The 15,003-nt window shown below is 60.9% G+C and overlaps 3 protein-coding genes across 3 annotated transcripts; 1 reads left to right on the top strand and 2 right to left on the bottom strand.

The window, feature by feature from the left end:
- Nucleotides 1–363: 363 nt before the first annotated feature.
- THSD8 (thrombospondin type 1 domain containing 8) lies at nucleotides 364–1,825 on the bottom strand. Its single transcript, XM_047094550.1, has 2 exons — nucleotides 1,675–1,825; nucleotides 364–560 (listed from the first exon to the last, which is right to left on the bottom strand). Exons 1-2 carry the CDS (start codon nucleotides 1,823–1,825, stop codon nucleotides 364–366), a joined length of 348 nt encoding a protein of 115 aa, XP_046950506.1.
- A 798-nt stretch (nucleotides 1,826–2,623) lies between these two features.
- On the top strand, nucleotides 2,624–4,882 carry PRDX2 (peroxiredoxin 2). The gene is made up of 5 exons (XM_047095782.1): nucleotides 2,624–2,741; nucleotides 2,830–2,983; nucleotides 3,599–3,721; nucleotides 3,865–3,995; nucleotides 4,556–4,882. The coding sequence occupies exons 1-5, from the start codon at nucleotides 2,639–2,641 to the stop codon at nucleotides 4,639–4,641; spliced, it is 597 nt and encodes a 198-aa protein (XP_046951738.1). The 5' UTR covers nucleotides 2,624–2,638; the 3' UTR covers nucleotides 4,642–4,882.
- A 2,250-nt stretch (nucleotides 4,883–7,132) lies between these two features.
- JUNB (JunB proto-oncogene, AP-1 transcription factor subunit) lies at nucleotides 7,133–8,899 on the bottom strand. Its single transcript, XM_047096210.1, has one exon. The coding sequence runs from the start codon at nucleotides 8,613–8,615 to the stop codon at nucleotides 7,572–7,574; it is 1,044 nt and encodes a 347-aa protein (XP_046952166.1). The 5' UTR covers nucleotides 8,616–8,899; the 3' UTR covers nucleotides 7,133–7,571.
- Between the last annotated feature and the right edge of the window lie 6,104 nt (nucleotides 8,900–15,003).

Below are 15,003 nucleotides of genomic sequence, written 5' to 3'. Positions count from 1 at the left end.
CTCAAGGTTCATGTCCCCCAATTCTCTAATCTCAGCGGGGCTCATGTTCTCGGCCTGGAGGTCCCTGACCTGCAACAGGCTCATACCCCTTCCTCAGGGTCACAGTTCCCCCATCTCCGGTTCCCCCTCCCTGCCCCTCACCATCTATCTTTCTTTCTCCCCGGCTATCAGTGGGGCCCAGGGTTCCTGACTCAGCTCTTCCCTCTCCCGCCATCCTCAATCCTCAGCCCTAGGGCCCCCCCCTCTCATTCCCACCCCACCACCCCGCCCTTCCTCTCTCCCCGCCCACCCTGGGAACTCTCAATCCCGGACTAGACAGCCCGCCCTGACCCCGCCTCCTCTGCGCCAGTCTCTCACCCGGGTTCAGGGCCTCCAGTCGCAATCGGTCGGTTGGCAGGACATACAGTCACGTTGTCTGCAGGGCCGCACTTGCACCAGATTTTCGCGGTCCATGAACACCGGGCCCGGCGCTGTGCCCACCACCTCGCGGCTGCGCTCTTGTTTGCCCAGGTCACAGAAACAGCGCCACTTTCCCCACGGGCCAAGGATCGAGTCCAACACTTCTAGGGATGGAGGGCCAGGTAGGGAGGAACCTACCCCCCTTGCCTTCCTCTAGGAAGGGAGGAGGATAAAGACACTAACAAATGACATCTTCTGTTTGCTGGGCTCTGCCTCTGTGCCAGGCACCCCACCATAGACTATTTCAGTTTCTCTTCCCCCATTGTTCCCGGCTGGGTAAACTGAGACCTTTAGAAAGCAAGTCACTCTTTGAGCTCATACATCTGGTGTGTGGCCCCGAGGGACTGCAAACTGACACTTCCCGCTTATGCCAGCCTGCCCAGTTGGGAGTGTGATACACCATTGGTGCCCACCATCTGAAGCTGACTCCCTCTGGTCTTCACGGAGGTGATACTGGGCCTGTTCGGCAAGCCCTGACCAGGAGGCCTGCCAGGTGGTAAATCAAATGACATAATTGGCATAATGAAGGTACTGACAGCCTGCAGCGATGTGCTAGCTTGTACTACAAAAACCATTATTATGACCACTTTTAAAGCAGCTCCAACCTTCTTTGTGCTTATCGGAGTCTCTTTTACAAGGTCCTTTTACAGACTCCTCCCTGTGCCCCTAGGTAACAGGTCTTATCCCAACTCAGCAGCTCACAGACACTCCTAACACTTCATGCCCACCAAGCCTCTGCCAGACAACCCCAGCCTCGTCCTATCCCCCCCCCCCCCCCCCGTCCAGCCTCTTGGTCTTGGCACCTGCTGTTCCCACTCCCTGGCACACTCTTCCCCCTAAATCGTTGCATGTTTTGGCTTTTGCTGGATTCCTGATGCATTGGCTATCTGTCTTCTTCGGTGAGGCCTTCTCTGACTTCAGAAGTTTACCGGTTCCCTTCTTTCCCTATCTCCACTCTTCCCAGCATTTATCCGTGAGTTTATGGATGTGTCTGCTTCGGTATTTATTGCCTACTCACGTCCCCTCTCCCTCTGTAAGCTGCTTTTAAGTCACTCTCTATTTCAGTCTACAGACAGGAAAAACTGAGCCTCAGAGAAAAGTAACCTGCCCAAGAGGGCCGCGCCAGTGCGCAGCTGGGGAGAGATTTGAAGTCCCTGGAGGGGGATCTGTTTGCAGCCAGCTGGCGAAGTGGGACAAAGGGGCTTCTGCGATTACCTTTCTCCTGATGCTGCTGCCGCAGCTGCTCCCAGGTGTCGCCTTCGTCCTGCTCGCCGAAATAATGGTACTCGGGGGAGAACTGGGCAGGGGTCGCCAGCAGCAGGAGCATCAGAGGCGGCAGCAGTAACTCCGCCGGGCTCCCGGCCATGCCGGACTCCAACCGACCCGGGCGCGCTCCAAGGAGGAGCTCCTCGCGGGCTGTTTAGTGCCCGCACTACCCGCGCCGGCGGTGGCAGTGGTCGGGGCCGGAGGCTCTGAGACTCGTCCCGCTGCCTGCAGGCTCGTGGACCCGGCCGTCTTCTCTCCCCCTCCCCTGCGGTTGCAGTGGACCCGACCGCTCCACTCGTCCGCCCACCACTCCCCCGCCCTGTGCGTCATGGTTCGGGCCGCGCATAAAAGGCACAGAGGCCGAGTGCGCTAGGTACTGAGAACGCGTGTTCGCGCGTCTGCGGTCCGTGCGTCCCGCTCGTACCCACGCAGGTATGGACCCCTGGAGGGCACGGGGCTCTGGGGAGCCCCCTTGGAGCAGCTCCGGCCGGGCCCAGGCCTCAGCGCTGCCGCCTTTGTTTTCCGCCCGCCGTAGTGCGTGCCTTTGTCCTTGCAGGGGAAACCGAGGCCTTGGCCTTGCAGTACAGGCCGCGTCGCCGAGCTCCCCGCCACCTTCTCGCGGGTCTCCTCCTGGAGCGGTGGGCTTGCGCTAGGGCGCTCAGGCCGACACGCTAAAGGTGGGGGCCCGGCGGCTGCGGCCCGGCCGCTAGTGCTGGCCAGGGGGGCGGGTCTCCCGCAGTCTCCAGGCCGCGCAGACCCGGCACCGGGGAGGGTGTGGGGGCAGTGCTGCGGCCTCTGCCTCTCGGACTCAGTAACTGGGCCCAGCGCGCAGCGTGACCTTGGGAAAGGAGGACAAAGGGTCTCCCCGGGCGCACTGACCGGACCGGGGTGGGGGGGGTCTCAGCTTTCAGTCATGACCTCTGGCAAAGCGCACGTCGGAAAGCCCGCCCCGGACTTCCACGCCACCGCCGTGGTGGATGGCGCCTTCAAGGAGGTGAAGCTTTCCGATTACACAGGTGAGGGCGGCCGAGAGTGGGCCCAGGTCGGGGTGGGGCCCAGACCTTAGAGGCCTAATGCCTTGGCTATCTCCTCTCCCTCCCCCAGGGAAATACTTGGTCCTCTTTTTCTACCCGCTGGACTTCACCTTTGTCTGCCCCACGGAGATCATCGCTTTCAGCGAGCGTGCTGAGGACTTCCGCAAGCTGGGCTGTGAGGTGCTGGGGGTCTCTGTCGACTCTCAGTTCACCCACCTGGCTTGGTATGAGCGGGCACCAGCAGGGAGGGAGGATGCATCTAAGTCTCCATCCTCCGTAGGATCCCAGCTGTGTGTTCTAGTGGCTGTTACTCAACATCTGTCCCTCCCTTTCCCCACCTTGAAAATAATAGAATTGATGACGCCCAAGTCCTTAATGATGATGGCAGTAATTAGCATTTGAAACCTAGTGGCTTGGCCCCGAGAGTTGGAGATGCTTTATCTCACTTAGGACGAAACAGCCTCCCTTCCAGTAGTTATTTCAAACAGGTGGAAACTCCAGTTCTAGAGAGGGAAGGGCTGCGGCCCAGCACAGAGAGCTAGAGCGAGGATGGGGACTCTAAGGCAGGCCTTCTGCCCCAAGATGGGGGGGGGGGGAATCATCCGCACATGTGAACACACTTTGCTGGAGCCTTGGCTTAGTCTTCCCAGACGTGGGAGACAGCCCCTGCCTCCTCTTGAGGGTGGGGTGGGTGGGGATCCTAGAGCCTTGCTCTAAAGCCCCTTATCGCTCGGTTCCAGCACCGCCTCTCCAGCCTTTATCACACTCAGACCCACAGGGGGACGACCCTGCTGTGCCAGGCCATCTTGAGGTCCCAACCCTGTCTCCTCTACCCCTAGGATCAACACTCCCAGGAAGGAAGGGGGCTTGGGTCCCCTGAACATCCCCCTGCTGGCTGATGTAACCAGAAGTTTGTCTGAAGATTATGGAGTCCTGAAGGAAGATGAGGGCATTGCCTACAGGTAGTGTTTGGCCCTCAGGGAGCCCCAGTCCTCAGGGTGAGGGGACTGCCCCCAGCTCTGTGGCCAGTAAGGAGCTGATAGTCCCTCCCTGGCCCCGGCAATGGGAGCTTCCAGCTCTTTACCATGAACCCTGGTATCTTCAGGGGCCTCTTTATCATCGATGGCAAGGGTGTCCTTCGCCAGATCACTGTCAATGATTTGCCTGTGGGGCGCTCGGTGGACGAAGCTCTGAGGCTGGTCCAGGCCTTCCAGTACACGGACGAGCATGGCGAAGGTGAGCAGACACACAAATCCACCTGGGTTCAGACGTGGGTCCGTACTCAGCCCTCATGCAGGCATTTACTGCCTGCTCTGTCACTTGTGTGGGACGGATGTGAGGGCCCCAAAGAGCTCAGGGTCTTGTCTGCCGGAAGTTTGTAGTCTGGAGGGGGAGATACCCCAATATGAAGGCGAGGGGCTGCGAAGCAACAGATCTACAGAAGGTATTTGAAAAGATGCGTGTGCCAAGGCGGAGTTTAAAGAATAGTTGGGCCAGAGTATCTTCTTACGTGGAGGACGTGGCCTGATCACAGGCCCTCAAAGTCCAGTGGGTCTACGGCTGAGGGAGAAAGCAGCATTAAAGGGGTCAAAAAGAAATAAAAATATCAGCCCGAACATCCTGTAGCTGGACTTGGAGGCCTTGTCTCGACATGCCTTTGGGCCTGTACCACTTAGCTCTGGGCTTTTTCTTTTGCCACTCAGGCTCTTGCTTTGCCTCTGTTCATCCCCTCATACTGCCCCTATCTTAAAGATATGGCTCTAGTCTCACATGTGCGTCCCTGTGTCTTCCCACAGTCTGTCCCGCTGGCTGGAAGCCAGGCAGCGACACGATTAAACCCAACGTGGATGACAGCAAGGAATACTTCTCCAAACACAACTAGACTGGCAGACAGGTGGAAAGCTTGAGCTGTTGGCCCCCACCTACGCCCCTACCTGGATACCCATGTTGACCCAGGAAAGGCCAGACCTGCCCCTTTAAACTTCGTAGTCCCTGAGCCTGGAGGGCTTGGCCAAGGCCTTCTCATTCTCCCAGCTGGGAGCTGGTGAATGGTGAGTCCCTTCCTGGAGCCCATCTAGCTGGGCACAGGCCTAGAAGTGACCAATAAAGTATTAGGACAGACATTAGTCTGCATCGGTGTGGTCTGTCTCGGTGTCCTTGCTCCCTACCTCCTCCCCTTCTCCCTGACCTGGGAAATTGACGCTGTAGTTACTGATCTCCACCACAAGGTGGGAGCCTTACATCATGCTCACTGCTTCCTCTTTCTCCATGGCCTGAGGGTGGTTTTCAAGGGGGAGCAGTGGGTAGGGAGTGGGGTAGGGGGTTGGGTGGGCTGCTTGTCTCTTGCAGGGAGCAAGTCCCAGAATGCCCTACGTCCTGAAACCTGGCCGAGCAGCGTAGCACCCACACTTTGCCATCTGCCAGCTGGGGTTCAAATGCCACTGAAGAGCTGTGATATTTTTTTTCCCCCTGGGCCTCTTCAACAGTGAGATGAGAATAAAGACAACGAAGGCACATCACTGTGCACATTACAAGGGATACAGTTTGTGAAGCTCAGGGCCCAGTTAATGGTTCTTCGGACAGGTCCTTGGGACTGGAAGAAGGTGGGGACCCAGTCCTAAGAGCAGAACCAAGAGTGGAAGCTTGAGCTACATGCACAGTCTCTGCTGCAAGGTTTGCCCCACTCTGGGTTGGAAGGGCCGCCGACCTGCCCCTGAGGTGGAAGGGTGAGACTGAGGCTAGGAGGCAGGTGTTAGGAGCAGTGTTCCCAGGGAGTGCAGTTTGATGCTGTGCATGTTCAGGCAAGTGGTTGTGCAGGCTCATTTAATCCACAGACTTATGATTAATAGTACTATTCAGCCTAATAATCCTCCAAGGTCGTTCATCTGGGTCTTGGAATTTTATCTACACTCCCTCCCCAAGGCCCTCCGTGGTCTTCCCCAACCTCATCTCCCTATTCCTGGTTCACTTCAATCCAGGCACACTGGCTTCCTGCTGTGTGTGTGTGTGTGTGTTTTTTTTTTTAATAGGCTGATCTTGTTCTGGCCACAGGAATTTTGCATGTGCTTTTCCCTCTTGCCCAGGATGCTGTTTTCGCCGAGCCTGGATGCAGATCTGAAAAGCTGCATCATTCAAGGTCCACGTTTCCAATCCATTCTCCAAAGCAGCTCACCTCCCCTGCCCCATCACTACCTCTTTGACCTGTTTTTTTTTTCTCTCTCTCTCTCCCTTGCTAGCACTTACCATCTCCGAATCATATTTGCTTGTTTATTGTCTGTCTGCCATGATCCAGGCGGTGTCTCCAGGGCTACGTTGTTCAGTATTTTATAAGTGAATTAATGAATTATCTGTTCTGCCTACCTCACCCCTGCGGTTTCTCAGCCTGTGTTTTTCTCTGCCGCTCTGGGAGCTTCCGGCTCCGAAGCCGGCTAGACCCTCCTGCTCCCGGCGCACCAGCCACCTTCCCATCCGTCCCAACTGCGGGGGAGGGCGTCCCGCGGGCGGCGGCGGCGGCGGCGGCGGCGGCGCCCGGCGGCCCAAGCAGCCGCCCCGGCAGGACCAGACCTGGCAGTCGCCCCGCTCCCAGCCTGGCACCCGGGAGGGGAAATTGGCAGGCGGGTGCCGCCCTTCCTGGCGGGGGTGAGGGGGAGGGGGGGTATCGCGGCGGCAACAACGCGAAGACTGCAGCAACCCCCCGCCCGGGTCAGGTCAGACGGAGCGGGCGTGGGCGCGGCGAGGCCCGGACGCCAACCCCAGGGGGCGGGCTCTCGGTTGGCTCCGGGACCAGGAGCATGGCCCTCCCACCGCGGACGCTCTGGACCCAGGCCTGGGGCTTTCCGGGCCCGAACAGCCGCCTGCCTGGGAAAATCCCGGCCCCCTTCCCGGCGCCGCAGCCCTGCCCGGCAGAGCGGGGGAGGGGATTCCCGGAATCTGCCCGGAGACCGCCGTCGCGTCACTGTACAGAATCGGCCCATGTAGGGGCAGCGCTTCCGCTGCGTCAGCGGGGAAAGCCCCAGCGCGCGCAGTTGGGCGGGGCTGCGCCCGCGCACTGCGCGTCTCGCCCCAGGCCTCCTGCCCCCCGGTGATGGGCGGCTGGACAGCGTCCCCGCCCTGGACCTTCCAACCCCGGAGATCGGGCGACAAGAGAAGGGTTGGACGCCCGGAATAGGGATACAAGATGCTCGGGTAGAGCTGGCGAGGACACAGATACAGGAGGCACAAACAGGAGTGGGGTGGGGGCAGCCCAGTATTCTCCCTCCGCCCATCCAGCTTGGAAAAAAAGACAACAGAAATTAATAAAGAACCATTTTTTTTTTTTTACTTAAATAGATTCAATAAAAAGTCTGAACAACAAACACACACACACACACAAACACATCTTAAAATAAACTCTTTAGAGACCAAGTGCGTGTTTCTTATCCACAGTACAGTGCAGAGGGGGGAGGACAGGGGGCGGGGGTCCCTTCCCCAGTGTCCCCGCGGGCTTGAGTACCGGGCGGCGGGGCCAGCTCCGCCGCGATCGCCCCCTCCTCCCCTCCCTGTTAAATACACAAATATATTATATTCAATATGAATCGAGTCTGTTTCCAGCAGAAAAAAAAAAAAAAAAAACATACAAAAAAAGGTGGAAGGGGGCTTGTAAACGTCGAGGCGGAAGGACTGGGCGCAGAGCGGGCGGGCAGGAGTCCAGTGTGGTTTGCGGTGCCCCGGGGGCCGATGCCCACCGCCTGCCCCCTCGCCCCGTGGGAGGCGTGCGCCCAGTCGTCCAGACTGAGGGGATGTCCGTACGGGGGGGGGGGGGAGGGAGGACGCTCAGAAGGCGTGTCCCTTGACCCCGAGCAGCAGCTGGCAGCCGTTGCTGACATGGGTCATGACCTTCTGTTTAAGCTGGGCCACTTGTTCCCGAAGGAGCCCAGCAGTGCTCGACAGCCCCGCGTTCTCGGCCTTGAGTGTCTTCACCTTGTCCTCCAGGCGCGCGATGCGCTCCAGCTTCCGCTTCCGGCACTTGGTGGCCGCCAGCCGGTTCCGCAGCCGCTTGCGCTCCACTTTGATGCGCTCCTGGTCTTCCATATTGATGGGGGACACCGGTGGCGTGGCGTCACGGCTGCGCGCCTCAGGCACGGTCTGCGGTTCCTCCTTGAAGGTGGAAGCGCCGCGGCCCAGACCCAGTTGCGCCGGGTGGCCGCCAGCGAAGGGCGGTGCGTGTGGGAGGTAGCTGATGGTGGCCGTCGGGTACGAGCTCCCAGTCCCGACGGCGGCCCCGGCGCCTCCAGAGGGCGCAGAGGCTGGGGAATAGCTGCTGAGGTTGGTGTAGACGGGAGGAGGCTCCGGGCCGGCGTAGACGCCCCCGGGCCCAGCCGGGGGCCCCGAGCTGGCGCCCAGGGACACGTTGGGGGGCGTCACGTGGTTCATCTTGTGCAGGTCGTCCAGGGCTTTGACAAAGCCGTCAGCGAAGCCCTCCTGCTCCTCGGTGACACCGCCCCCGGCGCCCCCCGCACCTCCGCCGCTGCCTCCCCCGCGGGGGTAAAAGTACTGTCCCGGGGGCGTGGGCGTCGTCGTGATCACACCGTTGCTGTTGGGGACGATCAGGCGCTCCAGCTCTGATGAGGCAAGCTTGAGCGATGCGCCTGTGTCCGAACCTTGGCCGGAAAAGTAGCTGCTGCCACCGCTGCCCTCTGGCCCTGGGCCCCGCGCCCCGGGCGCTTTGAGACTTCGGTAAGGGTCGGCCAGGTTGAGCGCCAGGCTGGGTTTCAGGAGTTTGTAGTCGTGTAGAGAAAGGCCGCCCGGAGCCCGGCCGTATCCCGCTGCTGCGTATGAGTCGTCGTGGTAGAAGGGCTGTTCCATTTTAGTGCACATCCGGGCGGCCCAGGCGGTCTGGGGGGGTCCCTGCGGGGCCGCCCCGGGCCTCGCTGCAGCGAACGGCGCTCTGTCCGCGACGGTGGCTGGACTGGGTATCTGGATGCGCGTTCCCAGGAGCTGGCACCGGCCGGGAGAAGCCAGCCGGCGGCTGTGCGCGGAAGCTCTGCGCGGCTTCTCGAGCCCCTCTGCCCCTGTCTGGCGCGCTCGCTTTCCTGGTGTCGCTTCCCCCTGCTCCCCCGCTCCCTGCTGACTCCGACGCTGGCCTGGCGGCGCTCAAGGTCCCGGCAGCTCAGCCTGAGCCACACGCCTTTATACCTCGATTGTCAGCCACGGAAGTGCGCTCCGATTGGCCGTCGCGCGAGCCGGGCCCCCGCGCCCCCCTCCTCCAGCGTGGGGAAGGGGAGGAGGCGGCTCGCGTCACTGTCAGGAAGCGCGTGTCCTTGTAAACAGCGGCCACGGGCTGGGTGGCTCGCCGCGGCTGCAGGGGGGAGGGGCTCAAGGGACCCCGGAGTGCGTGAAGAAAGGGGTGCTGGTCCGAGGCACACAGGGAGGGACTCCAGGGAAGGCGATGATTCCCCTGGATACCAGAAACTGATACAGAGCAAGTGTGTGTATGGACGGGGGAAGGGGGGGAGAGAAGGGGGGAGGGCTCCAGGGTACACATGAAAAAAGGCCCGAGGGACTCGCAGTATCCGAGGGGGGGTTGGAAGGCTGATAATACACCTGGGAGACCCCACAAAGGTGAGATGGGAGGGTTAGCGGGGTAAATGAGGGAAAGGTAAGGAAATGCCTGATTCAGGAATTGTGTGGGGGTCTTGAGTACAGAGGGTTTGAAGGATTTGAAGTTCTACTGGAAGGACTGAACCCAGGAAAGGTGGGGGTGGGGAATCAAAAGGGTAATGGGAGGGGCTAGAGGTTCCATTATGTAAGAAACTAGTAGGGGTCCTGAAGTCCATGGGAGATACTGAGGGCCTCCATAAGGGGAAGACATTGGGGATGGGAGGGGGCATCTAGATATGTAGAAGGTGAGGTTTCCGGGGTACACTGAGTCAGGGAAAATACGGGGGTGAGACGATGGGGACACTATCAGGGGCTGGGGGCCATTGGGGTCATCTGCAAAGCCTTTATGAAGAAGAGCTAAAAGGTTAGGGACACACCTTCAGAGCTGAGATGACAATGACACAGGGTCTCCCGTTGAGACACGAGAGGAGGGGTTTGTGAGGATTCTGAGGATTTGGATTACTGGATCTTCCAGGATTGGCACCCCTTCTTGAGGGTGACTTCTAGGCGCCTGTATACTTTGTTCCCGTCTCAAAGCCCTCCCCCAGTGACCCTGGGCTCGACCGACCCTGCGTCGGCTCCTAGTGCCTGAACCTACCCCGACGGCCGGGGCGCGGTCGCCCAACCCCACTCCTTCCTTAGAAACAGGCTGGGGAAAGAGCGCCGCGGCAGGAAGTGTGGCAACAGCCCCCGGGGGAAGGAGCCCGGCCCTGCCTCCGTCACTCGATTCCTACAGGACCGTGAGCCCCGCCCAGGGTCCGGTCGGGTTCTGCGCCTCCGAAGAGGAACCTGGACGTGCGACCCCGGCCGAGGCCAGGGTGCGCAGAACTCGCCCAGCCGCCTTGGCCTCCAGTCACTCTACCCCTCTCCCAGCAATGGTTCAGCCCGCGGTGCCCGCAGACGATCACGGAGGCAGGCAGTCCGGGGACGATTCCATTAGCCCGATGGAGGGGGACACACCGGGGCGCGGGGCCTGGTCGCCATGGCAACAGGCCGGAGTCCGCGGGCAGGACTGGGGGCGGGACGGCCCAGGAGTCTCTCCCCGACGCCCCATATAAGGACACAGGAAGGGGTGGGACCAGCGCTGGCCCGGGGCCCCGAGCCAGGACCCGGGAGCCCGGGTATCTGCCAGGTCCCAGGGCGCGCCCGGGCCCCCGGACGGCTAGTCCCGACCAGCCCCGCCGCCGCCCCCGAGGCCCCCACGGCCGCCTCGCTGGGCCCCACCCAGCCGCTCTGGGGCTGCGTCCTGCCGGGCCCGGCCCGGCCCAGCCCGGCAGGTCCCCGCCTGCCCGCGGGCCTGGGTCGGACTTCGCCCCCGGCCCGACAGGGCGCGGAGGGGCGGGCCAATGTCTCGAGGCGCCCCCGGCGCCTGGGCGGGCTGGCACGACTGCCTCCTTCCTCGGGTGGGGTACCCTTCCTTTCCGCCGAGAGGCCCAAGCCCCTCCCCCCACATCCCTAGGGGCCGGGATGCCTCTTCCCTCCCGTGGGCTAGGCGCCCTACTCCCACGTTAGTCTGGGGGTCCGTCAACCATTCGGAATACCTGAAGTTGGGGGTGTCCCTTCCCTCCCCAGGATGTCTCCTTCATCTCCATCCAGTCCGAGGAGACCAGAAAATCCGAAGGGAGGGAATCTGCGGGAACCCAGTGCCCCTTCCCCGGTACTGTAAGGGAGGTTTAGATGGTGAGGCTCCTAGTTAGACTTAAGGTGGGACTTCCAAGCAGTTAGAATGTGTGCCAATAGGAACAACAGGTGAGAAACTCAGTCTCTCTCTCCCTCTCTGAGAGAGAGAGGCCTCTATGTTCTGGAAAGATAGAAGTTTCTTTAGGGTAGGGACAGGCTGAGGGACGGGGGCTAGCCTGCCTTTGTAGGGCAGGCGGAGAGCACAGCAACTATGAGGGAGAGAAGGAAAATGAAAGAGGCAAAAAAGAAACTGAGCTATGTGGGGGCAGGGGGAAGTCCAGCACAGCAGTGGAGTTAGAAAGGAAGGTCCCATGAGAAGCTAGGGGTATCCCCATCTTTGGAGGGTCCTTGTGACCCCTGGGTGCCCCCTCCCCTCCTCCTCTTGCTTGAACTGCTCCCCTAACCCCACCCCGGGCTCGAGGGAGATTCCAGCGGCTGGCCGCTGAGTCTGGCGGGCTTGCTGCCAGGCCTGTGTCTCCCGCCCATGCTAATAACTGCAGCTGACATCTGGCCGGGCCCTGCGGGGGCGCAGCAGGCAGCGTTGGGGGGCTGGGCAGGTCTGGCCTGAGGGCAGCATCTTGGGAAGCCAGCCTGCAGGTCCCAGAGGCCAGGAGGCCAGAGTGAATCAGCGCTGGCCAGTGCTGAGGTTGCCCATGCCAGGGGAGTCCTGGAGAGAGGTGAGGCTGGCCCACAGAGGGTCGAGACAGGAGGACAAAGATTGGAGCGAGGACAAGTGGATGTATGGGGGCCGGGGGGGGGGTCAGGGCAGGGAGAGATGCCCAGAGAGACAAACCGGGGACAGGGTTAGCGTCATGCAGACTAACAGTGAGACTCAGAGACACTTAAGATAGGCAGACAGACTGTGGAATAATAATTATTATTTTAATAGCTGACACTTAACATGGGCCAGGCACTCGTTGCCCGCTTCCAGCAACCCAGCGAAGCGCATGCTGTTTGTGTTCCCATTTAACAGACAAGAAAACTGAGACAGGGAGGTAAGGAACTTGCCTGGTAACCCCATAGCTACAAGGGCTGGAGTCAGAATAGAACCTGAGCTGTCCGGCTCCACAGTATTAGCCACTATCCCGCGGATTTTCACAACCAGAGAGGTGTTTATGCTGTGCCAACTGTATGTCCGGCTCTGCAGGCCATTTCATGAAGGGTCTCCTTTAATCTGGGGAGAAATGGGAGTTGGGCACAGGGCTGAGGGGTGGGGGGGGGTGGGGACAGGCTAGCATGGAGTGGGGTCGGGTTCCTCCATGTACTCGGCATGGGTGTTTGAGCAGGGGGTGGGGATTGGGCCAGCAAAGGAGGGCGGGGGCCCGGCCGAGCTGGTACAGCCGGTTCCAGGCCCCTGCCAGTCTCACCCTTGTGGCCTGGGCACCACCCCCTCACGCCGCCCCACTGGCGCCAAGGCCGGCTGTGAGGAGGGTGTAAGGATAGCCCCCTCCCCCACCCAGCCTGGGTGCCCAAACTGGCAGCTGGGTCCTGCCCAGCCCCTGGGCTTCAGATCAGCATCTGGCTGAGGAGTCTGTGCCCAGACTTCTCCAACGCCCTGGGGCCTGGGGCCTGGGGCCTGGGGAGCGGAATAAGGAGGAAGTTCACCCACCCCCACCCACAGGTCTCTCTGGGGCTTTTGGCCTTGAGGGACTTCTCCTTCTTATAAATAGCCTGGTGACCCCCTTGCCCCAGCCCCACTGACCAGCCGGAGCCCTCACCAGGAAACTGGGCCGGGGGCTGCCCGTGAGTCAGCCAGTGGGCAGGCCAGGGCGAGAACCCACAAGTCATAGCACCCAGCCTCCCGCGTCCCTGCCCCTGGGTGTGGACAGACAGCTGGGCAGGAAGAGGCTGAGGATCACGGAGGCCCTCCTCCAGGAACCCCTGGCCTGCCAGCCACCTCCCTCCCCCACCTCTGCGGTTTGGGGGTCCCTCACCCCCTCTCCTGGAGAGGAAGCTTCTGGGTTTTCTTGGAAGCAGGAAGGAGAGTCTGGCTCCTCAGGCTGACTCAGCTGGGCATGAGGGGAGTTTCCCACAAAGCTACTTCTGTCCCCCCGAACTGCTGGAAAGGTCTTGGGGGGCCTGAACACGGCAGACATCCTGGGTGCCCCCCTCTACAGGGGATGTGGTGAAAATATAGGCCCACACCCCACCAAGGACTGGGCCTGATGAGCTGGGCCTCCTAGGGGAAGTGACAAACAGCAGGGAGGGAGGGAAGTGGGGGGGGGCGATGTTTGGAGAGAGGAAGCACCAGGATGGGGGGGGGGCACGGCGCAGAAACCGGCTGGAAAGCACAGAGCCCCACAGCACCTCAGCACGGTCCGGGAGCGTGTGTGTTTCTGTTTGGCCGTGGGTCTGCACGTCGCTGGCCTGTCAGGGCGTGTGAGAGTGCGTGTGAGGCCTGCCTCCTCAGTGCATGCGTCGTCTGTGTGTTGGCCCAGCCCTGCAGGGGTGTGTAGGGACTGTCCGATTTAGGGGACGGGGAGGTGGGTGAGTGTGCATGCATGAAACAGGTTGCATGTGGCCGACTCATGTTGTTTTGGAGTTCACAGGGCCGACCTGTTCACATCTGGGGTGTGTGTGTGTGTGTGTGTGTGTGTGTGTGTGTGCTAGCCAACAGGTCCTGTCAGGGTGTCCCTGTGCCAGTGTGTTTACAAATGTCCGGCTGTGGCTTGTTCGTGCCTCTGTGTTGGGCGTGACTGTCTGGCCAGACCATGTCTGTAAATATGTCCGTTTGTCTGCTTGCCTCTGTCTAGTCTGTAGGTGGGTCAGACTTGTGTGTGTCGCTGCTGAGGTACTGGGAATCTGCAAGGCTGTGTCTTAGTGTCCTTTGGAGCCTTGGAGGGTGTGGGCAGTGCGGGTGGGTGGCTGGGGCTCTGTGTGATGGCGTATCTGTGTCCTCTCCATAGGCTGAGGTTTGTGTCTCTTGCCTCCGAGTCCCTTTCTGAGCTGGTCGTGTGCGTGTGTGCGCGTGTGTCTCTTTTTCTTGTGTCAGGATCCGACGGTGGCGTGTGTGTGTGTGTGTGTGTTTGTCTAAACATCTCCTGTGCGGCAGTAGAGGTACCTGTGCTGAAAGCGACTGTGTCTTCTTTCTGGGTCTATCGAGATGCGTGTTGCCTGCCTGCATCCGACATCCAGTTCTTCTAGGTCTCTCTCCTGTCTCGCTGGCCTATCGTGTCAGTCTTGGCATGAACGTGAGCGTGGCACTCTGTCTACTGGGGTGTGTGCTTCTCGCTGGGAAAGTCAGTGTCTCTCTGTGCCTGTCGCGGTCAGTGTGCCCATCTTGCCTGTGTGCCCACTTGATCTATCCATCACGCGGGCCCTGCCTGCGGGCTTCTGACCTGCCAGTGTCTTCGCGGGTTGGGCAGCATTTCGGTCTTGCTCCTGAGTCCGCACTCTCACTGCCCTGGGCGTGATAGCTGTCACTGGGTCGGCTTGCCCAGATGTGTGTCTGACCCTGTCAGCGTGTCCTGCGTGGCAGTCTCTCTGTGGCCAAGGTGACAAGGGTTTGTGTGTCTGGACTGGTCTCTTTCGGGGTGACTGTGTGTGTGTGTAGTCCCTGTGCCACCCCCTCCCCCAAGTCTGGCCTCCCTGGGCCATGTTTACTCTGCCCCCAGCCGATGATTTCTGCCCTGCCCGGGGAGGGGCTGACCCTCCAGTCTGTCCAGCCAGCAGTCCACAGGATGTTCCCCAGACGCTGTCTCCGCCGACATCCCCTCCCTCTGGCCACCCTTGGGTCAGGACCCAGGCGTCCAGGGCAGCGGGGGTGGGGTTGCAGCGTGGGGTGGGGGGGTGGCCTGTCAGGGCCCCGGAATGAGGGTGGGAGGTGGGGAGGCAACGGGCCCAACAGGTTCCGCCTCATTCCTGCCCCGCCTCTCACTTCCTGGGTGCCCGCCTGGGGCAGGGGGTGGACGGGATGAACCCCATG

The sequence above is a fragment of the Lynx rufus genome, unplaced genomic scaffold, assembly GCF_022079265.1.
Source record: "Lynx rufus isolate CCGP_SWC_20201006 ecotype Redwood Valley unplaced genomic scaffold, mLynRuf1.p SCAF_4, whole genome shotgun sequence".
Taxonomy (NCBI): domain Eukaryota; kingdom Metazoa; phylum Chordata; class Mammalia; order Carnivora; family Felidae; genus Lynx; species Lynx rufus.
The sequence above is the reverse complement of the archived record's forward strand: the minus strand, read 5'-3'. Positions and strand labels throughout refer to the sequence as shown.

Bases quoted from the DNA above. Each gene is read 5' to 3' on its own strand.
- THSD8 (XM_047094550.1), bottom strand. From the start codon at position 1,825: ATGGCCGGGAGCCCGGCGGAGTTACTGCTGCCGCCTCTGATGCTCCTG. The intron at 561-1,674 runs GTAATCGCAGAA...CATCCCTAGAAG, and splicing joins GCAGCAGCATCAGGAGAAAG to TGTTGGACTCGATCCTTGGC.
- PRDX2 (XM_047095782.1), top strand. From the start codon at position 2,639: ATGACCTCTGGCAAAGCGCACGTCGGAAAGCCCGCCCCGGACTTCCAC. The intron at 2,984-3,598 runs GTATGAGCGGGC...CTCTACCCCTAG, and splicing joins CAGTTCACCCACCTGGCTTG to GATCAACACTCCCAGGAAGG. The intron at 3,996-4,555 runs GTGAGCAGACAC...GTCTTCCCACAG, and splicing joins CACGGACGAGCATGGCGAAG to TCTGTCCCGCTGGCTGGAAG.
- JUNB (XM_047096210.1), bottom strand. From the start codon at position 8,615: ATGTGCACTAAAATGGAACAGCCCTTCTACCACGACGACTCATACGCA.